Below are 20092 nucleotides of genomic sequence, written 5' to 3'. Positions count from 1 at the left end.
CCAAAGATAATGACTATTTTTCCTTTGTCCATATATTTTGATCAACTCAAGTTGGTAAATCCTCTCTTGTATAATCCTGTAAGCTTCATAATATTGCACAGGATGAGGCAGCTTTTTTGTGCTTTACTAACTGTGTTTACTTTCGCTGATATGGTCAACTTCTGAAGAATGTCTCATAAACAGAATAACATTTCCAGTTTGAATGTTTTGCTCCATTTGCAGCCAAAATGTTTATATAATACCCCAGTCAACAAACTTGCGCAAAACTCTTTCATAAACTGGATATGTCTGCAATTGGAATAAAAATAATTTACGTGCTGCAGCAGCTGTGCCAATGTACTTTGCACATCCGTAATGCCTTACATCTGTAGATCTCAAAGCACTTAATGGACATTAATATCTTTACTTTATAGATAGAGTAAGAGGCATCAAGAAATATAGGAATAGAGTTTTGGGGTTTTTTGGGTTTTTTTTTTTTTTGGAGGGGAGGGAAGGGGGAACAAAGCCCAAGATGTACAGGTAAAAATGTGTTGCAGCTGTGATGGTGCTATACAGAATTACACATGTAGGGCCTGTTGTCATTAGGGCTATGCATTTTAATGTAGCTTTGTTGAATAGGGCCTAGAGCTGGTAGATCACTGATGGGGAACACATGGGGTATATAAGTCAAAGCAGGACCTGGCCTTTATATTCTTCTTAGCATATGTGCAGCATGCCTCGGGTGGCACGTGACCAGGATTCCTCACTGAATTTAGTCCACTTGAATTATTAGCTTCCCCGGCTTGGGCTGATACTGACTGGAAGTGTGATGTGAATGCTGACCCATCTTTCACCCCTGCCCCCACAGTCTTTATGTTGAAAGTGCTATAGAGCAGGGTCCCTATGTTTGCATTCTGTGAAGCACCCCATCCATGCAGAAGGCTATGTAAACAATAGCCCTGGTGTAATATAGAATTAAAGAAGGCAGAATGGGTGTAAACAGTGACATTTAGGATTCCAAGGTTCAGCTGAAAGTGGGATAGAAAGAATGCAGGTTTGGCATGTCTAGTTGGAAGAAACTGCAAATCCTGTATTCTGAATGGTGGCTGCATGTGTGGGAGAGAGAATTCAGTTATTTATCTCCTTGGTGAGAAGAAAAGGTTGTGAAAGATCGCAAGAGAAAATTAATATCAAATGGTTACTTACCTTTCAGTGAATGTGATTCTTTGAAGTGCGGTGTCCACACAGATTCCACCCATGGTGCACACATGCTGCGCACACCCGAGATCAGATTCTGTTGAAATAGCCGTTTCCATTGCACCCTGAGAGTCCTTGCTGCCACTGTAACCAAGGATATAAGGAATGGAGCAGCCTCAACAATGTCTCAGTTCCTTTGCCAATAAAGAACTGTCAGGACTCCCAATAAGCAGAGACGTTGTGGACTCTGTGTGCACAATGCATCTCTAAGAACCACAACTACAGCAGGGTAGGTGACTGTTCGTTCTTCTTTGAGTGATTGTCCACACAGATTTCACTCTTGGTGACTAGCCAGCAGTATTCTGTTCATGGAGGTGGGTTAGAGGAGTTCTGTTTACCTATCAGTCAAAGGACCTCCGTACCCAAGCCTGCAGCTGATCTAGAGGCTTGCACCAAGGTGTAGTGAATAGAAAAAGTGTGGACTGAACTTCAAGTCACTACCCTACAAATCTCAGTCAATGGGACATATTCAAAGAGCTGGTGGAAGCTGCTTGGGCTCTAGCTGACTGAAATCTGATGTGCCCAGGAGGCTTTCTGGGGTAGCACATAGCAGGTATATATGCAATCCAAAATGTACTTAGGCAGTCTCTGCAAGGATATTTGTTGCCCTCTCATTCATACAGCAAATGCAACAAACAGTCTTGGTGATGCTGATTTTGTCTTTCTACTGCAACAGTAGTAGATCGATGCTGTAACGATATCCCTCATGTGGAGTTTAGCCTCAGCGAGGAAAGAATAACATTTTGGAAAAAAGACCTGTAGATGAATAGATTGCTTCATGTGAAATTCTGACAATCATGAACAGGTATTTTGGGTGAGGCCTGTCTTGTGAAAGATGCTGTGGTGGGGAGGGGATGTCAAGAGCACCTGAATCTCCCCTATTCTCTTGAATGAGGTAATAGTCACCAGGAAGGCCATCTTCATGGACAGATGGTAGAGGGACCAGATAGCTGTGGGCTCAAAGGGAGAGCCTGTCGCAGCAATTGGCACTATGTTGAGATTCCATGGAGGATGGGGTTCTGTGAATGGTAGAAAGGCATGGGTAAGACCTTGGAGAAATTTCCTCCTGACAGAATGAGAAGCTACTATGTGGCCCTGCACCAGGGTATGGCTCAGTGAGATTGCAGCCAGGTTAACCTTGATTGAGCTGAGACAGTCCTGACTGAGCAAGAGCAAGTAGCCCAAATTATTGGGGATCGTCCCTTGCAGAGAAGCACCGTGTTGTCATTTGGACCAAACAGAGAATTGTTTCTATTTGGCTTGGCAAGTTCATCTCATTGAGGGTTTTCTGTTGTGACATAGGATGTTCAGGACCACCACACAGCAGTCTTTTGCGGTAGCTGTCAGCCAGCCAACTTCCAAGGTGTCAGGCATAGGGACTCTGAGGCTGGATGAAGGACCTGACCATTGCTTGAGATAGAAAGATGAACTTTAGAATGGACAATCTCAGTATTCAGAGTACCAGAACTGCCTGGCCCAAGCTGGGGCTATTAGGATGATAGTCCCTGCATCTTGCCTTAGCTTTGTCAATACCCCAGAGAGTACAAGTGTTGATGGAAAGGCATACCTCAGACCTGGACTCTGAGGGATGAGAAAGGCATGCGTGAAGCATCTGTTCTTGCCTCCTTTGGAGCAGAATCTCTGACACTTGTTGTTGTGATACATCATGAACAGATCTATTGTTGGATATCCCCCATCTGAGGAAGACGATATGCAGGATTTGAGGACCACTAGTGGCTCTGGGAGATCCCTGCTAAGCTCATCCACTATAGTGGGCTGAAGGCCAGAGAGATGGAGAGTTGTCATGGTGACGTGTTCCAGTTCCTCACACATGGCCTCTTGGCGCAAAGAGGATGACTGTGCTCCTCCTTCATAGAATCATAGACTTTAAGATCAGAAGGGACCATTATGATCATCTAGTCTGACCTTCTGCACAACACAGGCCACAGAATCTTACCCACCCACTCCTCTATCAAACCCGTGTCTGAGCTATTGAAGTCCTCAAATTATGGTTTAAAGACGTCAAGATTCAGAGAATCTTCCAGCAAGTGACCCGTGCCCCACGCTGCAGAGAAAGGCGAAAACCTCTCCGGGCCTCTGCCAATCTGCCCTGGAGGAAAATTCCTTTCCGACCCCAAATATGGTGATCAGCTAAACCCTGAGCATGTGGGCAATCCTCCTTTCCTGTGAATGTAATGTATTGCCATGGTGTTGTCTGTAAGCTCCTGCCTGGTAATGCCTCAAAAGACAGGTAGGGATGCCTTGGATGCCACCCAAAATATTCCAAGTTCAGGCACATTGAAATGAAGGGAGGCCTTGGGGACTGACCAAATATCTCAGTTTTTTAGGTGATCCACATGGGTTCCTTACCCTGGGGTGGAGGTGTACATAACTAGTTTTCGATGGAAGAAACATGGAGAACAGAACTTGTTGCATACCTGATCTGATTGCATCCACCAATCTAATGATGACAGGATCTCTCTAGGAAGGGGGACCCTCTTGTCCATGTTGTCTCAGATAAACTGATCTCAACCACCTTTGCAGCAGTGAAAGGTAAAGTTTGGCAAGCTGTGTGATGTGTGTGTATGTATGTGCCAGCACTTGACCCAGAACCTTCAAACAGGTTCTTACCTGCATTGTAACTTGAAACTGTCATGTGATACCTATCATAGTGCAGCCCCTCTGAGGCAGGTATGCTCCCAACAATTTGATGCTGTGTGTTTGGTGTCAGCGTGGATTTGATGCTTTACTTTTGGTGTCATTGTTAATTTGTCCTTGTTGACCCTGTATGCCAAAAAGATCTAGCCTTTGGGTCTTTTTCCCTGGAAGTGGATCTTTACTGTTGCCTGGGATCCATGGGTGGAATTCTAGAAGAAGTTAAAGTAATCCTGAGCCAGCACCTGATATCTCCTGTCTGCATATGTGAAGGTCGCAGAGATGGATATGGGGAGTGCCATATGACCTTTGCAGGTTCCAAAAGCCCTTTGTCAATAGGAAAGGCTGTCCTACTAGATGATGAGAGTTGGAGGATGTCAGTTATTTGTTGTTTTTTCTTGAATTATCTTGAGAGGAGCACCCAAGGTGCCCACTAGTCTCCTCAAGAGATCTTGAAATGCCTTAACTCAAAAGTTAAGTTAAGAAAAGTTAGTTGTCTCCTTTGGTGATGAGGAGGAGATGGCCAGTGGTCAGAGGAGAGATTATCTCTGCTGGGTTCTTATTCTTCCTCCATATGTTGTTGATGCACTAGGGTTAATACCAGAGCCGGCTGCAATACCTGTTTTGGGGAAGGCTACCTTGGTCTGGAGACAGCAGAATAAGCTGGTTTCTTGACATAGGGACTGATACCTCAAGGTGACAATAGGACCAAGACTTGTAGGGATACTGCGGGAGAGGAGGGCACACTAGCTTGACAGTTCCCTTCTGGAGCCTGTGGACTCATGGGTGCCTCTCAGGGATTCCATCTTCTATTGTCTGTGTCCACTGAGTTATTCATGGTGGACATGGATCTCATTCCAGGGAAGATGATCTGCTGTGTTCCCCAAAGGAGACCAAAAAGACAAAGTCATCTTCCATAGACAGGGCATCCCCTGTCAAGTCTATGGCCACCACCACCGAGTTGAAAGAGGGAGCCATTGTATTTATTGCTTCCCTCAGTCGGTTCCAGGATTAGATACTCTGGTACTGGTCCCACCACAAAGTCTGCTGGCACTAAGAAGTGCGGTGGTGTGAGTAAAGCTTTTGGTACTGAAGGGTTGGTCAGTGCCAAATGAGCGACTGGCATCACTGAGTTCAGTGCCAATGAGCCTGGTATGGGTTTCCTCAGCACTGCAGTCATCATCCTGAAGTTGTCTGCTGCTAGCATACATGCGTCAGTCGCCTAAGCAGTACTGGAATTAGTGCAGTGCTTACTGTGAGAAGCGATCTGTGCTGGTTTCACCATGGAGTTCAGCAAGGCCCAGCCTTGTGGCTCTGAGAAGACGCCTAAGGGAAGGGTTTCTTGGGACCTTCTGCTGAGCAGAGCGGAACAGCAAGGTTTCTGGTAGTCCCATGAGGCTGGGATGGTGTCATGGCTCATCAGGGCACTGGAGGAGTGTGAGTGACCTGAAGGTGGTGATCTCTCCGGTTGTTTCACAGGGTCAGATGAAGCTTGTACAGACCTCTCCAGAAGATGAAGCTTCAGTCTCCCTTCTCTCTCTCAAAGTGCGCTTGGAAAATGTCCTGCACGTGCCCATCTCCTAGACAGGTGGCTGTCATTCCTGGGCATCATGGTATCGCACAAGGAGCCAATCTTAAATTCTGGAGACTTGCTTTTGGCCATTTTAGGCTCTGTATAGGAGGAAGAAGGAGAATATCTTGGGCCATGTACATGGGGTTGTGGAAGCAAGAACCATTAATCTTATTCAAACGACAATAGAGAAGTCTTCGTTTTTCAGTCCATCCTTGTTTTTTAATGATCTAAGAACTATAATTACTAAAATAACAGGTCTGCAGATCTAAGTGGTGAACTGCCAGGGTCTGTGCCTCAGCCACAGGTGGTAAGAAGGAACTGAGATGCAGTTGAGGCTACCTCACCTCTGACACCCTCAGTACAAGGGCTCCCAAAGCATAGGTGTGGCCCAGTGCATGCTGCTATTTCAAAAGAATCTGTTCTGGCATGTATGGGACATATACGCACCGACAGTGGAATCTGTGCGGATAGTCACTCGAAGAACAAAATGTTCTGGCAGTTCAAGTCTTCCCTGATGCTAAATCACACTCCTACTTATAAGTACGTAAATTAAGGGGCACTTTAAATGCTCCAGAGCTGATTTCACACACAAGAAAAAGTGGAGACATTTTTTCAGATACCTTATCTAGAAGTAGTGAATGTATGAGGTTTAGCAGGTCTTGATTATGCATTTTTGAAAATAGTTTATTTTCAACAGGACGACAGGAGCCAGCGGCAACCACAGTGCAGGCACATACACTTGGCAATCAGTTTTGGTTTTGGTTTTTTGGAGATTTTGGCTTGCTTTCAAATTGGTAAACAGCCGTGGACACACCAAACGATACTCTAGCAAAGCACTACAATAAACATTCCTGATTTTTGGATTGGTCCCTAGTTTTGGACTGTCTTAATATATGTAAACAATATAATTTTATATCTATAATTTTAAAGACCTCTGTTGCATCACCTTAAAGCCTCAGTTCCTCCTAACTTAGCCTCTTGAGATCTTTGTTGCCCTACACTGCATGTTCTCCAGGGCAATATAATTTTCCTGTCCTAAGGTTACTAATACAGATCACAGGATTCCAGGTAACTAGCTTCAGTACACAGCAAAGATTTCATTTGTTCTCCAGATGCCAAGCCTCGGCACAAATGTTGAGTAAACAGATTGTGGCAGGGGATCTTCACAGGGACCATGAAGATCTAATCCTCTCTCCCAGGATGTAATACGTCAGTGCACCCTCTCCCCAAACGCTGCAGCTCACAGGCTCTAGTCACGAGTGGGGTTTGTACCCTGGAGCCACATCTAGAAAGAAATAACTGCAGTCAAAGAAAGTAATACACAGGATTTGATATAAAAGAAAACAGATCTCCTTCCTGTCTGAAGAGGAAGATAAGAAACATCCACCTCAGTAAATGTAGGTGCTGAATATGAATTTTGTCAGTGGTTACCATTGTTTATTGTAGTAGTGTTCTGTAGTAAAGTTGAGGGAAAAAGGAGAAAATGTGAGATTTGCTGTCACGTGCAGGGACAGATTTGTAATCAGATTTGCTTACAAACTAAGACCTCTACATCAGAGGAGGCACTGACTTGACAGGATAAAACATCACAGATTTGCACTGTGCATAATGACCTCATGTGGATTTTGGTGTATAGCTACATTTGCAGATTCATTAAATTTTATATAATAATTATATGACAGATGTGGTAGCTGCATTAACATTGACAGAACAAGGAGTAATAGTCTCACGCTGCAGTGGGGGAGGTTTAGGCTGGATATTAGGAAAAACTTTTTCACTTGCAGGGTGGTGAAGCACTGGAATGGGTTACCTAGGGAGGTGGTGGAATCTCCTTCCTTAGAGGTTTTTAAGGTCAGGCTTGACAAAGCCCTGGCTGGGAAGATTTAGTTGGGGATTGGTCCTGCTTTGAGCAGGGGGTTGGACTAGATCCCTCCTGAGGTCCCTTCCAACTGTGATATTCTAAGATTCTATGATTAAGAATCAGGCAAGAACTGTCCAGTGCAATCCTATGTGTTCTTGTGCTAACCCAGAGGGAACTCCAGCATCCTCATTAAACCCAAAATACTGTAATTGTGATATGACCTGAATTGAGACAGAGCTCAGCAAAATTAATCTTAAAAATACATTTTATGTTGGCAAAAGGTGGCAGAGAGAAGAGGATTGTGCTGCAATTTTGGGGTTCTCTGAGGGCTTGTTTACATGGTGCTTTATTCCCCTAAATTGTAGTCCACCGTCACATGTCATACACTAACTGCATAACATGCACTAGAAGTTCTCTAATGTGTGTTAATGTAGTCCCATTACAAACAGTAGTTAAGGAGCACTAGGGAACTTTTAATGCATGTCAGCAGGGTTCAAATGGACCAGTTAGTGCACTACACGTTAATATGGACTAAATTTTACATCACTCTGTTGCAGACTGAAGCACTGTGTACACAAGCCCGGACATTACCAAAAACACCACCACCAACTGTAGCGGTGCCTCTGGAATGTGAACTGACCACTAAAAACTGGCCTGAATCCACCAAGTCTTTTCTCACAGGCCACTTACCAGAAGAGAATAACAGCTTGTGGTCAATGGAATGGATTCATACCCCCAACACAGGTGAAAGGTTATATATTCCAGTGCCAATAGTCTGAACGATATAGCCCCTTCCTTCTACCCTGCAAACCCATTTCTTACTGATAGTATTGTTGTCCAGGATGAGTGGATATTTAAACAGGGAATGTAAGCTAAAGTATGTGTGTGTGTGTGTCAGTGCCAGTCGCTCATTTGGCACTGACCAACCCTTCAGTACCAAAGAGGAAACCACAATATGAAAATATTCTGGTGGTTACCGATGATGTATGTCAGAAGCTATCTACATATTCCACTTGGGGGATTTCACTGGCACAAGTTAAGAAATGCCACAAACAGCTGCAAAAAACTGAAACACTTTTGGCATGGTAAAACCACATTAGTAACAATATACTGTCTCAATGTAAATCTTTCTGTGAGCCAGATGGTGAGGCAGCAGCAGCGAAAAAGATGGGTGGAAACTTCTCAGAATGAGGTTTTGGGTCTCCAGCCTTGCTACCTCTTCTAATGTTGCAGTATATTCAAAGGGCCTGATTTTCATCTCAGGTAGAAGACTTTTATCGCAGTGTAACTCCACTGTCTTCAGTAAAGTTACTGCACTTTTTACTGGTGTAAATCAGATGTCTGGCCCTCTGAATGCTAGTGTGCATTATTTGCAATACTAGTCTTCAATGGAAAACGATTTGATCAGTCATTTCTTATGTGAGTTGAGGTTACTTGTTCACAACGATGGGACTAATAATCAGCTCAGTGGATAATGGTAAATTTATTTTTTATTAATAATAAATGGGACTGTCACATGAAATTACTTTACTTTCCTACAAACACAGTGTAGGAAAATGTCCAGTTTACTAAGGGAACTCAGAGTGGAGGCTGTATAGGTGAAGTGTTATGGTAAGTGAACATACTGTTAGAAAAGTTAGAACAATGATTGTGTCTAATGGACGATTGTTTCAGTAATCAATATTTATATCTCAGTTTTGATGTGAGATCACGTTTGACACAAAACAAATATCAAAAATCCTAAATATCAAGGATTACTGAAATCAGAAAATGTACAAAAGAGAGAAAAAATAGCTATGGCTAATCATCAGTTTAAAAGTACATTTACTTATGTCTCTCACTTAACATAATTTTGTTTTCATTTTGTCTAAAGCCAGCTGTGGTACAGCAATGCAATTGGATGCTGTAATATAAAACCCCAATAGCACAACTGTTCTTCTGAAAGCCATTTGTTACCCACTCTCATTGGAATGGTTCCAAGCAAATAATCTAAAATTACACTTTAAAACTGATCATTTAACAACAAATGATCACCCTTTTTTAATCTAACAACCCCCCCTACACCCAGATAACTGATTTTATGCCAAGAAATCTCTGGCCCTATCAGCAGCTGGAACACAGCTGTGTTGGAGGCTCTGGTCCGATCTGATGGTAGGATATCTTCTCTTCCGGCTTCATTAAGGTGCAGATATGGCTTTTCCCTGCAGCTGGATCAGATGAAATAAGTAGGCGCTGGATTTTCCATTACCTCTTTGAAAGCCCACACATTTGTTGTTTCTGAAAAGTCTCTTAAGAAATAAAACCTATGAGCAGTTAAAGTTTTGCTTTAGCAGGTTATCAGATGGAATGGCCAGAAACTGTTTTAATAAAAGTCTAGAGAAAAGAAGCGCTCGTGCCCAGCGTTACTTTTAGATTACAAGGTGATGTTGAAAACAAAGAAGGAACTGGAACTGAAACTAAAACACTGTCAACATGTATAGATTTTCTGATAATTTCATCTAATTAAGTTATTAGTACAGAATCCTGAGCTACAATAATGCCACAGCATGTCAGGTTACTGCCTCCAAAGTTAAGGAACACGGTCCAAGAATAGCACAGAGAACACGGAGAGGAAGATTCGAAAGACATTCCAGGGATTTTCTCCACTGGTGGTAGCACTGCTCAGACTACACAGATTTCCAAGACATTGGTAGCATTCAAACACCCATTTTAGACAGGCCAAAATGATCAAGAGTTCAACATGAGGTGCCGTAATTCATGATGGAAATTCTTAAACTAATTTTTTTTGCAAAATAGGCAGATTTTATCCTGACTGTCAATATAAGCTGTGATCTGGACACCTGTAAAATTACCAAGTTCCATCAGTGCCTATTTTAAAAAAATGAATATTTTAACTAGTGCTTGGTTATCCTTGAAGTATCACTCCCTGAACTACAATTTTTTTCCCCTGTAATACCTCTGTTCTTTTTTTTTTTTTAAAAACAACCCTGTTTCATTCTCTTCAGAACAAAACTGCAAGTGGCTGGCTGGCTCTGGCCAACTTTTCTATTTGTGTCATTGATACATAAACCAGCCATCTGGTTTACTCTGTATGCCATGTAAGGATGTGTATCTTATTTTTCTCCCTATATATTCAGGAGCTTGCCATAACTTTGTAGAAGGATTCTGTCTGACTACTCTTTGTAAGGATATTGTCCCTGTCTAAGCTATTGTACTTCTCTGTCTTTTGGGCCTTAAATCAAGAAAGCATCTCTGTTCCAGACAGCACTTCAGCAAGTGGTTAAAGTTAAGCACATGCTTAAATCCCACTGAAGTAAATGGAAGCTCAACATATGCTTAAAGTTCAACACATGTTCCTCAGGCGTTTTCCTGAATTGAGACTCTTTGATTAGAAACCCTTCAAGCTTTGATATTTGTTTTGAGTATAGTGCCAACCATACTGTCAACACTTGCTAATCATTACTATAATTATTTGTTAATCATTGCCTCCACAGGTGTAACCTCGAATTAGCACCAATTGGCTTTCTTTATATTCTCTCCAAGAGCAGTGTCTAGTGTCAAATTCTCCTTTGTGACAGCACTGCAAGTTCACTGACAACAATGCACTAAGTTACACCAGTGTCAATCAGACAAAAATACAGTTCCCTATATCTAATCAGTTTCCATTAAGTTCCTGATTAATTCCTGAAGTAAATGATCACTACCATGTGAACCTTCTCATCTATGCAAAACATTCAGTTCCACCCAACTATGTAAACTAAACAGCTATCGCTGTAGTTTTCACCAGCAGACTGGTGGTGTTCAATGGGAATATATGGTAGTTGTGATATTCAAACAGCTTTCCTCAACCCTATATTTGTCTGATTCAGCTTTCACCGCTACAGTAAGAAGGAGTAGCAAGAGGCTGGTGGTGCATGGGCCTTGGACCAAAAACTCATTCTTAAGGAAAGGTGCTTTCTGTGATAAATTATTTGATCTGTTGGAGCTGGTACTGCAGTTCAAGGATATTGTTGTCAATTGCTATCCTTGTACATGTTTTGCCATAACCTTTCCAGACTATAAAAGCTTCTTTCCTAAAGATGTTCTTGTAAAACCTTGACTGGGCATTCAGAATGACTAGAAAGTCTCCATTCCTCTTACTTATCCTCTTACTTGGTTTATATGTACAGCAGAAAGCCTATATGATCTGAGTCCTGAGCATACATTATAACCTGTCAGTTATTTAAAGAATCTGTTTTAAGAGGTAAATTCAGTTTTGTCACTTCAGTAATATTTATGACTATTTTTAATATGGGATTCTGTTCCCAAATTCACTGCTGGTGTAACTGGTTTAACTTTAGAGACTGGAAATTTACTCCTTTGGACAACACATTTTATGTTTAATTTAAAAATTCATGCAATCATATTTTTCTTGATAGGTGAATAGAAAATTTTCCTTTTATATTTACTAGCAAAAGAAATTTGCAGTTGATCAGTTGTATTTCTATTGTATAATTCAGGGAAAGACGTCACAGCAGAATGGCAGAGTTATACTGCATCTGGTGGGTATCCCTGGATTACCTGACCTTCCCACATTTACCCCATGGTGCATTGAATTTTTAAAAACCAAACCCTAATAACTACCACATTCTTAGTGTCATTGTGACCTTCAAGTTTAATTTTTATCAAAACAAAATAAGTTAAGAATATAAAGGAACAGATTTTTTTTAAAAATATACAAATAAGTCAGTTGTATCATTCTTATCAACATTCAACAAACAAATAGTATTTTAGGTACTATATCTTGCATATTCAACAAAAATATGCAATTACAATATGCAACTTACAGGGCCGTCCAATCCCCCAGTGTTCATACCTTTCATGCTTCTTAACTTCCCAAAACAGAAACTTCATATCCAGGTTTGCTAGTCTTTAGTATAAACCTTCCCAGCTTAATACACTAATTGGCCATCTCATGTGCCTGTTCCATACATGGAAATCCCATTGAAATTAAGAGCAGGTTTGCATAAAGTTTATTTACAGAATGGGGCCCCACTATCCACTAGTCTCTGACCTATAAGCTTAATGGGCATAATTCTGATTTCATTTACACTCCTGAAAATCAGGAACTAACTCTTCTAAAGTATATGGAGTTAATGCTAGTGTTATAAAACCAGCATATAAGAAGCGAGATCAGAATACAGTCCCAGGGTTTCACAGAAGTAAAAGGGGAAGATCGCTAATGCTCATTTTTATTAAAGCAATACTTCCATTGTTTCATGAACTCATGATCCCAAATCCTGTAGGAACCCTACTGAAATCTCTCTGATTTTGGGAAAGAATATCGTAGTATTTTTATAAGGAACAAATAAAGATTTTGTAGGTTATTCTTTAATCTATGTCCTTTACTGCTGAAGAAGAAAAAATCCTGCTAACTCCATTAACCTTTTTCAACACAACGGCACTAGCGTTTATAATTAGAAATCAGTATAACACTCTGATCATGATATCAATTTCCCTAACAGTAAAAATATATACCAACATAATTTGATGCTAAATAAAAAGCTCTCTGCAGGGCAAATTGGAACTATGGTCACTTTCATGATGCATATGAGTGTAAAGGGATGACAGAGCTTAGCATTTGGTTCCATTTATGTGTATCCACAGAAGGGTTGTCATTCTGGCACTTCTCATTCACTTCTTACAATATGCATATGTTTCTCTGACATACATAGATAGTACACTAGACTTATTTATGACTATGACCCATACAGGCTCACTTGTGCATGACTGCATGATTATTCTTTCATTAAAGTACATGCAGTTATGAATATCACATGAAAGTTAATCCATAAAATCCTGTATATGAGTCCAAATTATACAAAAACTCATAGCAAAGTTAAGTATAAAATTTGACTCTAGTACAGCAGTGCAATGATTTCAGACTTTCTCTGTAGGTTTAAACTAGCTTTCTAGTGAATGGTAAGTGTATCTGGTATTTTACTGACTGAAGATGTTTTCACTTAAACAAAGTAAATTTTGGATTTCAGAGCAGAAGTTGATTTACATGACAATAGTGCTGCAAATGCCCTGATTCCAAACCCTAGAAAAAAAATCCATCTCATGTCAACTTTAACTTATTTGCATGGTCAGGGGTTTGGAGGGAAAGGCAAAAGTTTTCATTTGGGCTAAACTTCAGAACAATAAAACAAAACATTGTAACTTGCTTTTAGAGCACAATCCGAAAAACAGAATCAGAGAAAATCTGTGTTAAAAATCTCATTACAAAGAAACATTGACATTACTTATTTACACCCCAATTTCTCAAAGTAGAGCCAAAGAATAAAATATTTCAGTAGATCTCGGCAGAAAAGGCACAAAACACAAAGCAGGGCATGCTTGTGTCATTTTGTCACAAAGAAGCATTGACCATTGTACAACATGGAAAAAGTCAGTATTCGTGTGACATCTCACAATATCATAGATATTTGGGGGATACATACATAACATATGTACATACATACATAACTTCCAGCAAAGCTGGAAATAATTACTAAAAAGGGGAGCAAAGGGAAGAAAATATACCCAGTGGTTTGTTACAATCTATACCTCAACTTATGCATTAAGGAGGCTGATTGCTGTTTTATCATTATTGGTAAACAAATACACTGCAGTGTCTTTTTAATACAGTCTCTGTGAGCTGGGGATTGTGGGTGTTATGTGGGATTGATGAGGCTTAGTGGAGTTGGGAATAACCTTGTGCATTTAACTATATAATTTACCTGCTTCCTTGCTCCATACAAAAGCATTAAAATATGTAAAAGAAGCCTGAGTCCTTGCAAAGAAGAACTGTTTTCTTAGAAGAGAACTTTGCCTATACTGTGCAGGAATGGCTATTCTGATGTTAAGGTGCTTCAAAAAGCAGATCAATGATCTGCAATTTCCATTTCACTCTATAATGTACCATCATATATCCATCTGCCATGGCAGTGTCCTGTTTGCTATATTTCTATAACTAGCCTGTCTTCATCATCACTGCTTGTGTCATCATATTCCACTCGGGTTTGTTTCCTTATCATCTCTAAACCTCTTTTTTTGTATGTTTTGGAAGGTGTTTCAGAGCTAGCTGTGGACTCTGTGGGACTGAAGGGAAATGAGGGCTCTTTAAAAGTATTCGTGCCAGTTTTATTAAATCTTCCATGGCCATCTGATTGTAAGTAGGCTCCATTCTTGTCCATGCATCCATGAGGACTGTTATCAGAAGAGTTTATCCCCTGTATATTAGCTGTGCTAGGTAAGCTAGTACTTGTGATTGATGTCTCAGGAAGGATGTTTACCTTTGATCCCAATAAAGCTGAACACACAGTTTTGGAACTAGGAGTAAGTTTCTCCTTCAGAGATGAGTATGAATTTCCTTCCATTGGATGTTCCTCCTTTCCTGAGGTCTGGACCAATGGGTATAATGCAGCAAAACGTTGACCTTGTGACTCTACATTGAGTATATTTTTGTGGTCAGCTTTTGGCCATAAGAAAAAAGGAGCAGTAACCTCTGAACCCATACTCACATGCTGGCAGCATGTGCCTGTGCCTACAAAATCAAAAGGAAAAGACCAAAAAGAGGACTCCACAGGGTCAGAATGAGCATTTGGCGGTGGCTCTACTGGAAATGATTTCTGAAGTATGAGAGGTTGAGTCACTAAACAGCAGATGTCCAGGTCATTGTTGGTTTGTTGCATGGCTGCTTTAGCTGGTGATGAACATGAGTATGTTACCATAGGTAATCCTGGAGTTGCATTAAGGTTCTGAATAGAGAGATTGCCTCTTGAGTGTTTCTCGACTGGTCTAGTAACATCCTGCAGCAGATAGGGGTTGGGGAGAGAGGATCGGGAAGGAAATGAATTTCAACTTGCATTAAAAGTTTCAATCCAAAGCAATGTCATCCTTTGTGAAGAGAATTAAATAACAACTATGTTGACTATATCCACACGACTATAAGACTGTATATATCTGGTGTAACTCTGTTGAGATCAACTGTGTTATACAGACATAACTTGCATCTGAAGAAGTGGGTATTCACCCACGAAAGCTCATGCTGCAGAACGTCTGTTAGTCTATAAGGTGCCACAGGATTCTTTGTTGCTTTTACAGATCCAGACTAACACGGCTACCCCTCTGATACTTGACAGGCATAAATGTGGTCCTTCATCTCTACAATTGTGATTATATTTGCTTTCCTTTTTGTCATAACTCCAAGATAAAGTAGTCTGGGAGCTGACCCTGTTTGTGAGCAGCTGGTCAAGAAGAGCTAAGCCCCTAGTTGGTTCCTCCAGCACTTGCACCAGGAAATTGTCCCCTACACTTTCCAAAAACCTCCTGGATTGTCTGTGCACCATTGTATTGCTCTCCCAGCAGATATCAGGGTGACTGAAGTCCCCCATGAGAACCAGGGCCTGTGATCTAGTAACTTCTGTTAGTTGCTGGAAGAAAGCAACTGAGGAGCATTTGAAGAATTAGATTCCTAAATATGATAACTAATTTTCATAAAAATGTAATTTTACAATAGTAATTTATACTAATATATTCAAAACTCATATAGTAGCTGCGACAATGAGAGAAATACCATTTAAAGTTACGCTATTTTCACTGCAAAAACATTCTAAATTCAATGATTTTGAATGTTTTTGCAGCCACATTACCGTACCATCTTTGCAGCATTTGTGAAAACACAAAATCCGAGAACCAAATAAATGGACAAAATTAAACTGCAGAAGCTTTCAAATAACAATAGAGTGAAACTGAAGTTCTCTAAAATCAGTGTCATCTTCTGTGTATTTAACAAATATTCATAGGTGAATTACAGGTAAAACACCTACTTTTCCATCCAGTTTGCCTTTTTGCGTGAAGCTGATTGAATGCCCAGCTGGTGAAAATATTCCTGAGTTATTTTTGTGATTCCTGTCTTCTTTCTTATGATTATTCCCTTTGGACGCTGGCTTGTCTGAGGTGGGGCAAGATAGCTCCTCTTGCTGGGGGAGATAATTATCTGTTGGGGAAAAGAAGATGTAGAGAGATTTTTTAAGGTTAAGATACAGTGCTCAATGAGGTTTCCATAAACCTTTTTTTTTCTTATCTGTGGACAGACTTTGACTTCTTAAATTGTTGTATCAAATTAATTCTGAACATGATTTATCCTAATGTACTTTAACCTCTGGATTCCTTGCAAACTGTGTTCTATAGCAGCTGTGTTGAGTGGTTGCTATCTGTAGTCTGCTAGTCAAGCTGGGTGACTTTTCATGAATATTCCTGTGTGAATACTTCTTCAACCCTTCTTTTCAATTAACATTCTTGTGTGCAAAATTTTGTATGTACATATCTTCATGGGAAGCAACTTAAAGGTGGCATTCTCATGAATACCACTGAAGCAAATTTGCAGTTTTGATTCCAATAAACGATCTTAAATACTTTTTTCTTCAGAATTTGCTTACCTTTCTATCCTTCATGTATCTTTATACAAAATTTTAAATGATAGAGGCCTGGAGGGGCAATGAGGGAGAAGGGTAGAAGGAGATGTATTAATAAGAGAAAGGGAGTAGGAAAAGAAGTTAGGGAAGAAATGTTAATGAGATACAAAACTGCAAGTCAGGGGAATGGCCAGAAAGTATCTGAACTTCAAATTTCAGAATGGAAAAGGGACAGAACTAGAAGGACTTAGTACAGTTAAGTTGCTTTTCCACATTGCAGTGGCAAGTAGTATTTGCAGTGTTGTTGTACCCCTATTGGTTGCAGGCTATCAGACAGACAAGCTGGGTGATCTTTTATTGGACCAACTTCTGTTGGTGAAAGAGATAGGGTTTCAAGCTTACACAGAGCTCTTCCTCAGGTAGTACTGGCAGAATCCATCATAAGAAATAGCTCAGCTCTTGTGTATTGCAACTATACCAGCTCATGTCTCCAAGGTTACTGGCATTAAGTAGCTAACTAATTAGATAAATGGAGAGGATCAGGGAGAGGTTACACAAATAGTCAAAAAAGACAGCAAAAGATTCTTCTGTTGATTGGAATTATATGATGATTCGCCTTTTATTGCACTACACATCGCTGCTATGTGCTATTGCTGATCACAAAAGAGAGAACTCGGTAGAGCTGGCTGGAAGTTGGAATTCCTTCCTGCAAGAAGTTTCCAATTTTTGAAAAAATGTTTTTTGTCCCAAGTCGTGATGAAAACTCAAATTGAACGTTTTTCACAGAAAGGGATTGCTAGAAAAACTCAATTTTGGAAAAAACAACAGTGGCTGGCAGCCTGCCTGGAAGGCTGTTGTAAACTTTGTTTTCAGAAAGTGAGCTTGACAAGAGCCTTCCAGGTGGGCTGCCAGAGAGGCAGAGAGCTGGGGTGCTCAGCCCTGGCCTGTGAGGGAGACCAAGAAGCTGAGCACAGGGCTCTCAGCCACTGGCAGCGTCGAAGGCTGAGAGCTGGGGAGGCAGAGTCACAGCGCTCAGCCTCTGGCAGATTACATGCAAGGCTCTTGTCAATTTCATTTTATGCCTGCAGGGAGAAAATGAAATTGACAAGACCTTGGAAGAAGATAGTGGGGAGCCATCATTTTGGAGTTTTGAATCTGTGAAAAGGGCATTTTCAGTTACAGAAAACACTTGACCTGTTCTATAAATTGGTGAAATAGTCGTGTTGTGTTGGGTGGATTTACTCCAACCTGTGGCCTCACAAGATCAAGCTAATGTTTGGTATCAGCCACTTAAAATCCACGTGGCTATTAATAATGTTACAATTAACAGCTACGCAACTCTTTTCATGGTCTTGTGATTAAAGCACAGAGTAGGGAGTTAGAAGTTCTGCATTGTATTCCTGGCTCTGCCGCTGCACTGTTAGAACTTGGTAAAGTCACTTCACTTCTCTGCACCTCATCACCTTTTCCATCAATAAAATGGTGATAATTGTACTTCACTACCTCACATGAGTATTATAGGCCTAAATCTTAGTATTTGCAAAGCACTATGAGATCCCTGATGAAAGGAACTCTAGAAGGACAATGTATTATTATTATTATTTATTTATTTACCATTTATTTTCAAAGCCCTGTAGAAACTAATTAATCTTAGTCTTAATGAAAGTTTCTGTTCTCTAATTTTCATATGTTCTGCTCTTTTGATGCTCAGGGATGTGCCAACAGTCACATGCTTTTTGTATATTTCACATCTGTTGATCCGAACAGTTATTTAAAAGGAACAAAACAATGTTTTTTAAATGTTTTACTACAGATCACTCTGTTTACCTACCAACGTGATCATACATCAGTCTCATAAACTTTCCTGATTTCAGCACCATGGTCAACACTAATTTCCTATTACAAATGAGACATACACTTACTTATCACAAATAATGGCCCAGATTTTCAGCCCTCTGAGCTATACTTAGATATGGATTTTGTGCCTGTAGGTAGAGCCCTGAGCAAGATACCACCCAGGCAGTAGACCCACAAGGCACAATTCCTCCATGCCTCTTGTGCTGGGACTATAATTTTGCTTGGTCTTAGGCAAAGGTGCACATGGGAGATGTAGGCCTTTACCCCTTGCATGGCTGTGTAAGATGAGGGAACAGTCTAACCATGAGTAGAGAGATATTGGCTCATTTACAATAAGAGGCTCTCTCTATGTTTATGTTCAGTTTCCATGTGCAACTTTTCTTGTATCAAAACCTTGTCTCTGCTTCCATTCTTTCTGTGTTCATAAATAGTATTTGATTTGTGAGGAATCATGCCCAGAATCTGGAGTGTGCTCACCCATAAAATTCAGCACAGAATGCCAGCAAATTTCTGGAGCCATCTCTTTACTTTAGAAACATATGGCACTTAAACCATAATACAGAAGCTAATAAAACCTTTCAATCCATGTTTTTATTCATTTGAATAGGTACTACAAGGTTAAGTTATTCTGCAATAGAATTATAGAATCTTTTAGCAGAAAAGCAGAAATGTTTAAAAATATTTTTATTGCAAAATATAACAGTGCAGCACAGCAAATAAGCTATAAATCTGCTGTGACAACAATTAGACATGACTGAGTTTAATAACAGAATTAGTGATTTTTTTCTACCATATTTGAGTTGTACAGTTTCTCTGTCTCCTATAGATCGATATATACAATTTTTATTTTATTTACAACTTGATAATTTAGATTACTTTATTTACAGTTCACTGAACCCAGATGTTGCAGGCAGCAGGGCTGGTGATTTAAGAGGTAGCACTCTTCTGAACCAATACTGAAGTTCTGAACCAGGATGCTGAGCTCCCAAAGGCCCCTTTTTCAGATCAAAAGTAAAATCAAGGTTCATGTTATCACTAAACAGGCTGATGTTCCACTCCAGAAGTGGCTTCATTCAGGTTCTTTCTGTACCTCACAGTGTATTAAGAAACTGAATTATTAATTTTTGTCAAGCACTTCAAATGAACACTGACATAGAAGAACAAAGTTATTGTTATGTTCATTTATTAATCATTTGAACTATCATACATTCCTTTATTTCAGGAATAACAGAATAAAACTGACATAAATTATTGTAAAAATATAAACTTATTGTGTATTTGAGGATACCACTAACTCTTGTGCAATCCACCCCATGAAGACTTGCAGACTACTTGGGCACTTCCATGAAGGATAGCTATACCTAGTGACTCAGAGATCATATCTGTCTAGTTAGCTGTTCCAGTCATCAGGAGATGGGTGGCAGTGCAAGGACACCCACTGTCTACAACTGTACCTGTTCTATTGACACA

General features: G+C 40.3%; 1 protein-coding gene and 1 long non-coding RNA gene across 13 annotated transcripts in view; one reads left to right on the top strand and one right to left on the bottom strand.

The window, feature by feature from the left end:
• The window catches only part of LOC120380357, a 43629-nt gene extending 35025 nt beyond the window's left edge, over positions 1-8604 (top strand). The window contains exon 3 of the long non-coding RNA XR_005587740.1: positions 7883-8604. This is a non-coding gene — a long non-coding RNA (uncharacterized LOC120380357). The remainder of the gene's footprint in view (positions 1-7882) is intronic.
• A 3376-nt stretch (positions 8605-11980) lies between these two features.
• Positions 11981-20092, bottom strand: part of ZNF831 (zinc finger protein 831) — a 56281-nt gene continuing 48169 nt past the window's right edge. For all 12 annotated transcript variants that reach the window (XM_039497994.1, XM_039497992.1, XM_039498003.1 and 9 more), the window contains 2 exons: positions 16178-16347; positions 11981-15157 (listed from right to left, as the gene is read on the bottom strand). In XM_039497994.1, the coding sequence (XP_039353928.1) occupies positions 14306-15157; positions 16178-16347 (1022 nt within the window). In that variant the 3' untranslated portion in view covers positions 11981-14305. The remainder of the gene's footprint in view (positions 15158-16177; positions 16348-20092) is intronic.

The sequence above is a fragment of the Mauremys reevesii genome, linkage group 13, assembly GCF_016161935.1.
Source record: "Mauremys reevesii isolate NIE-2019 linkage group 13, ASM1616193v1, whole genome shotgun sequence".
NCBI lineage: Eukaryota > Metazoa > Chordata > Testudines > Geoemydidae > Mauremys > Mauremys reevesii.
This window is presented reverse-complemented; position numbering and strand designations above follow the sequence as displayed.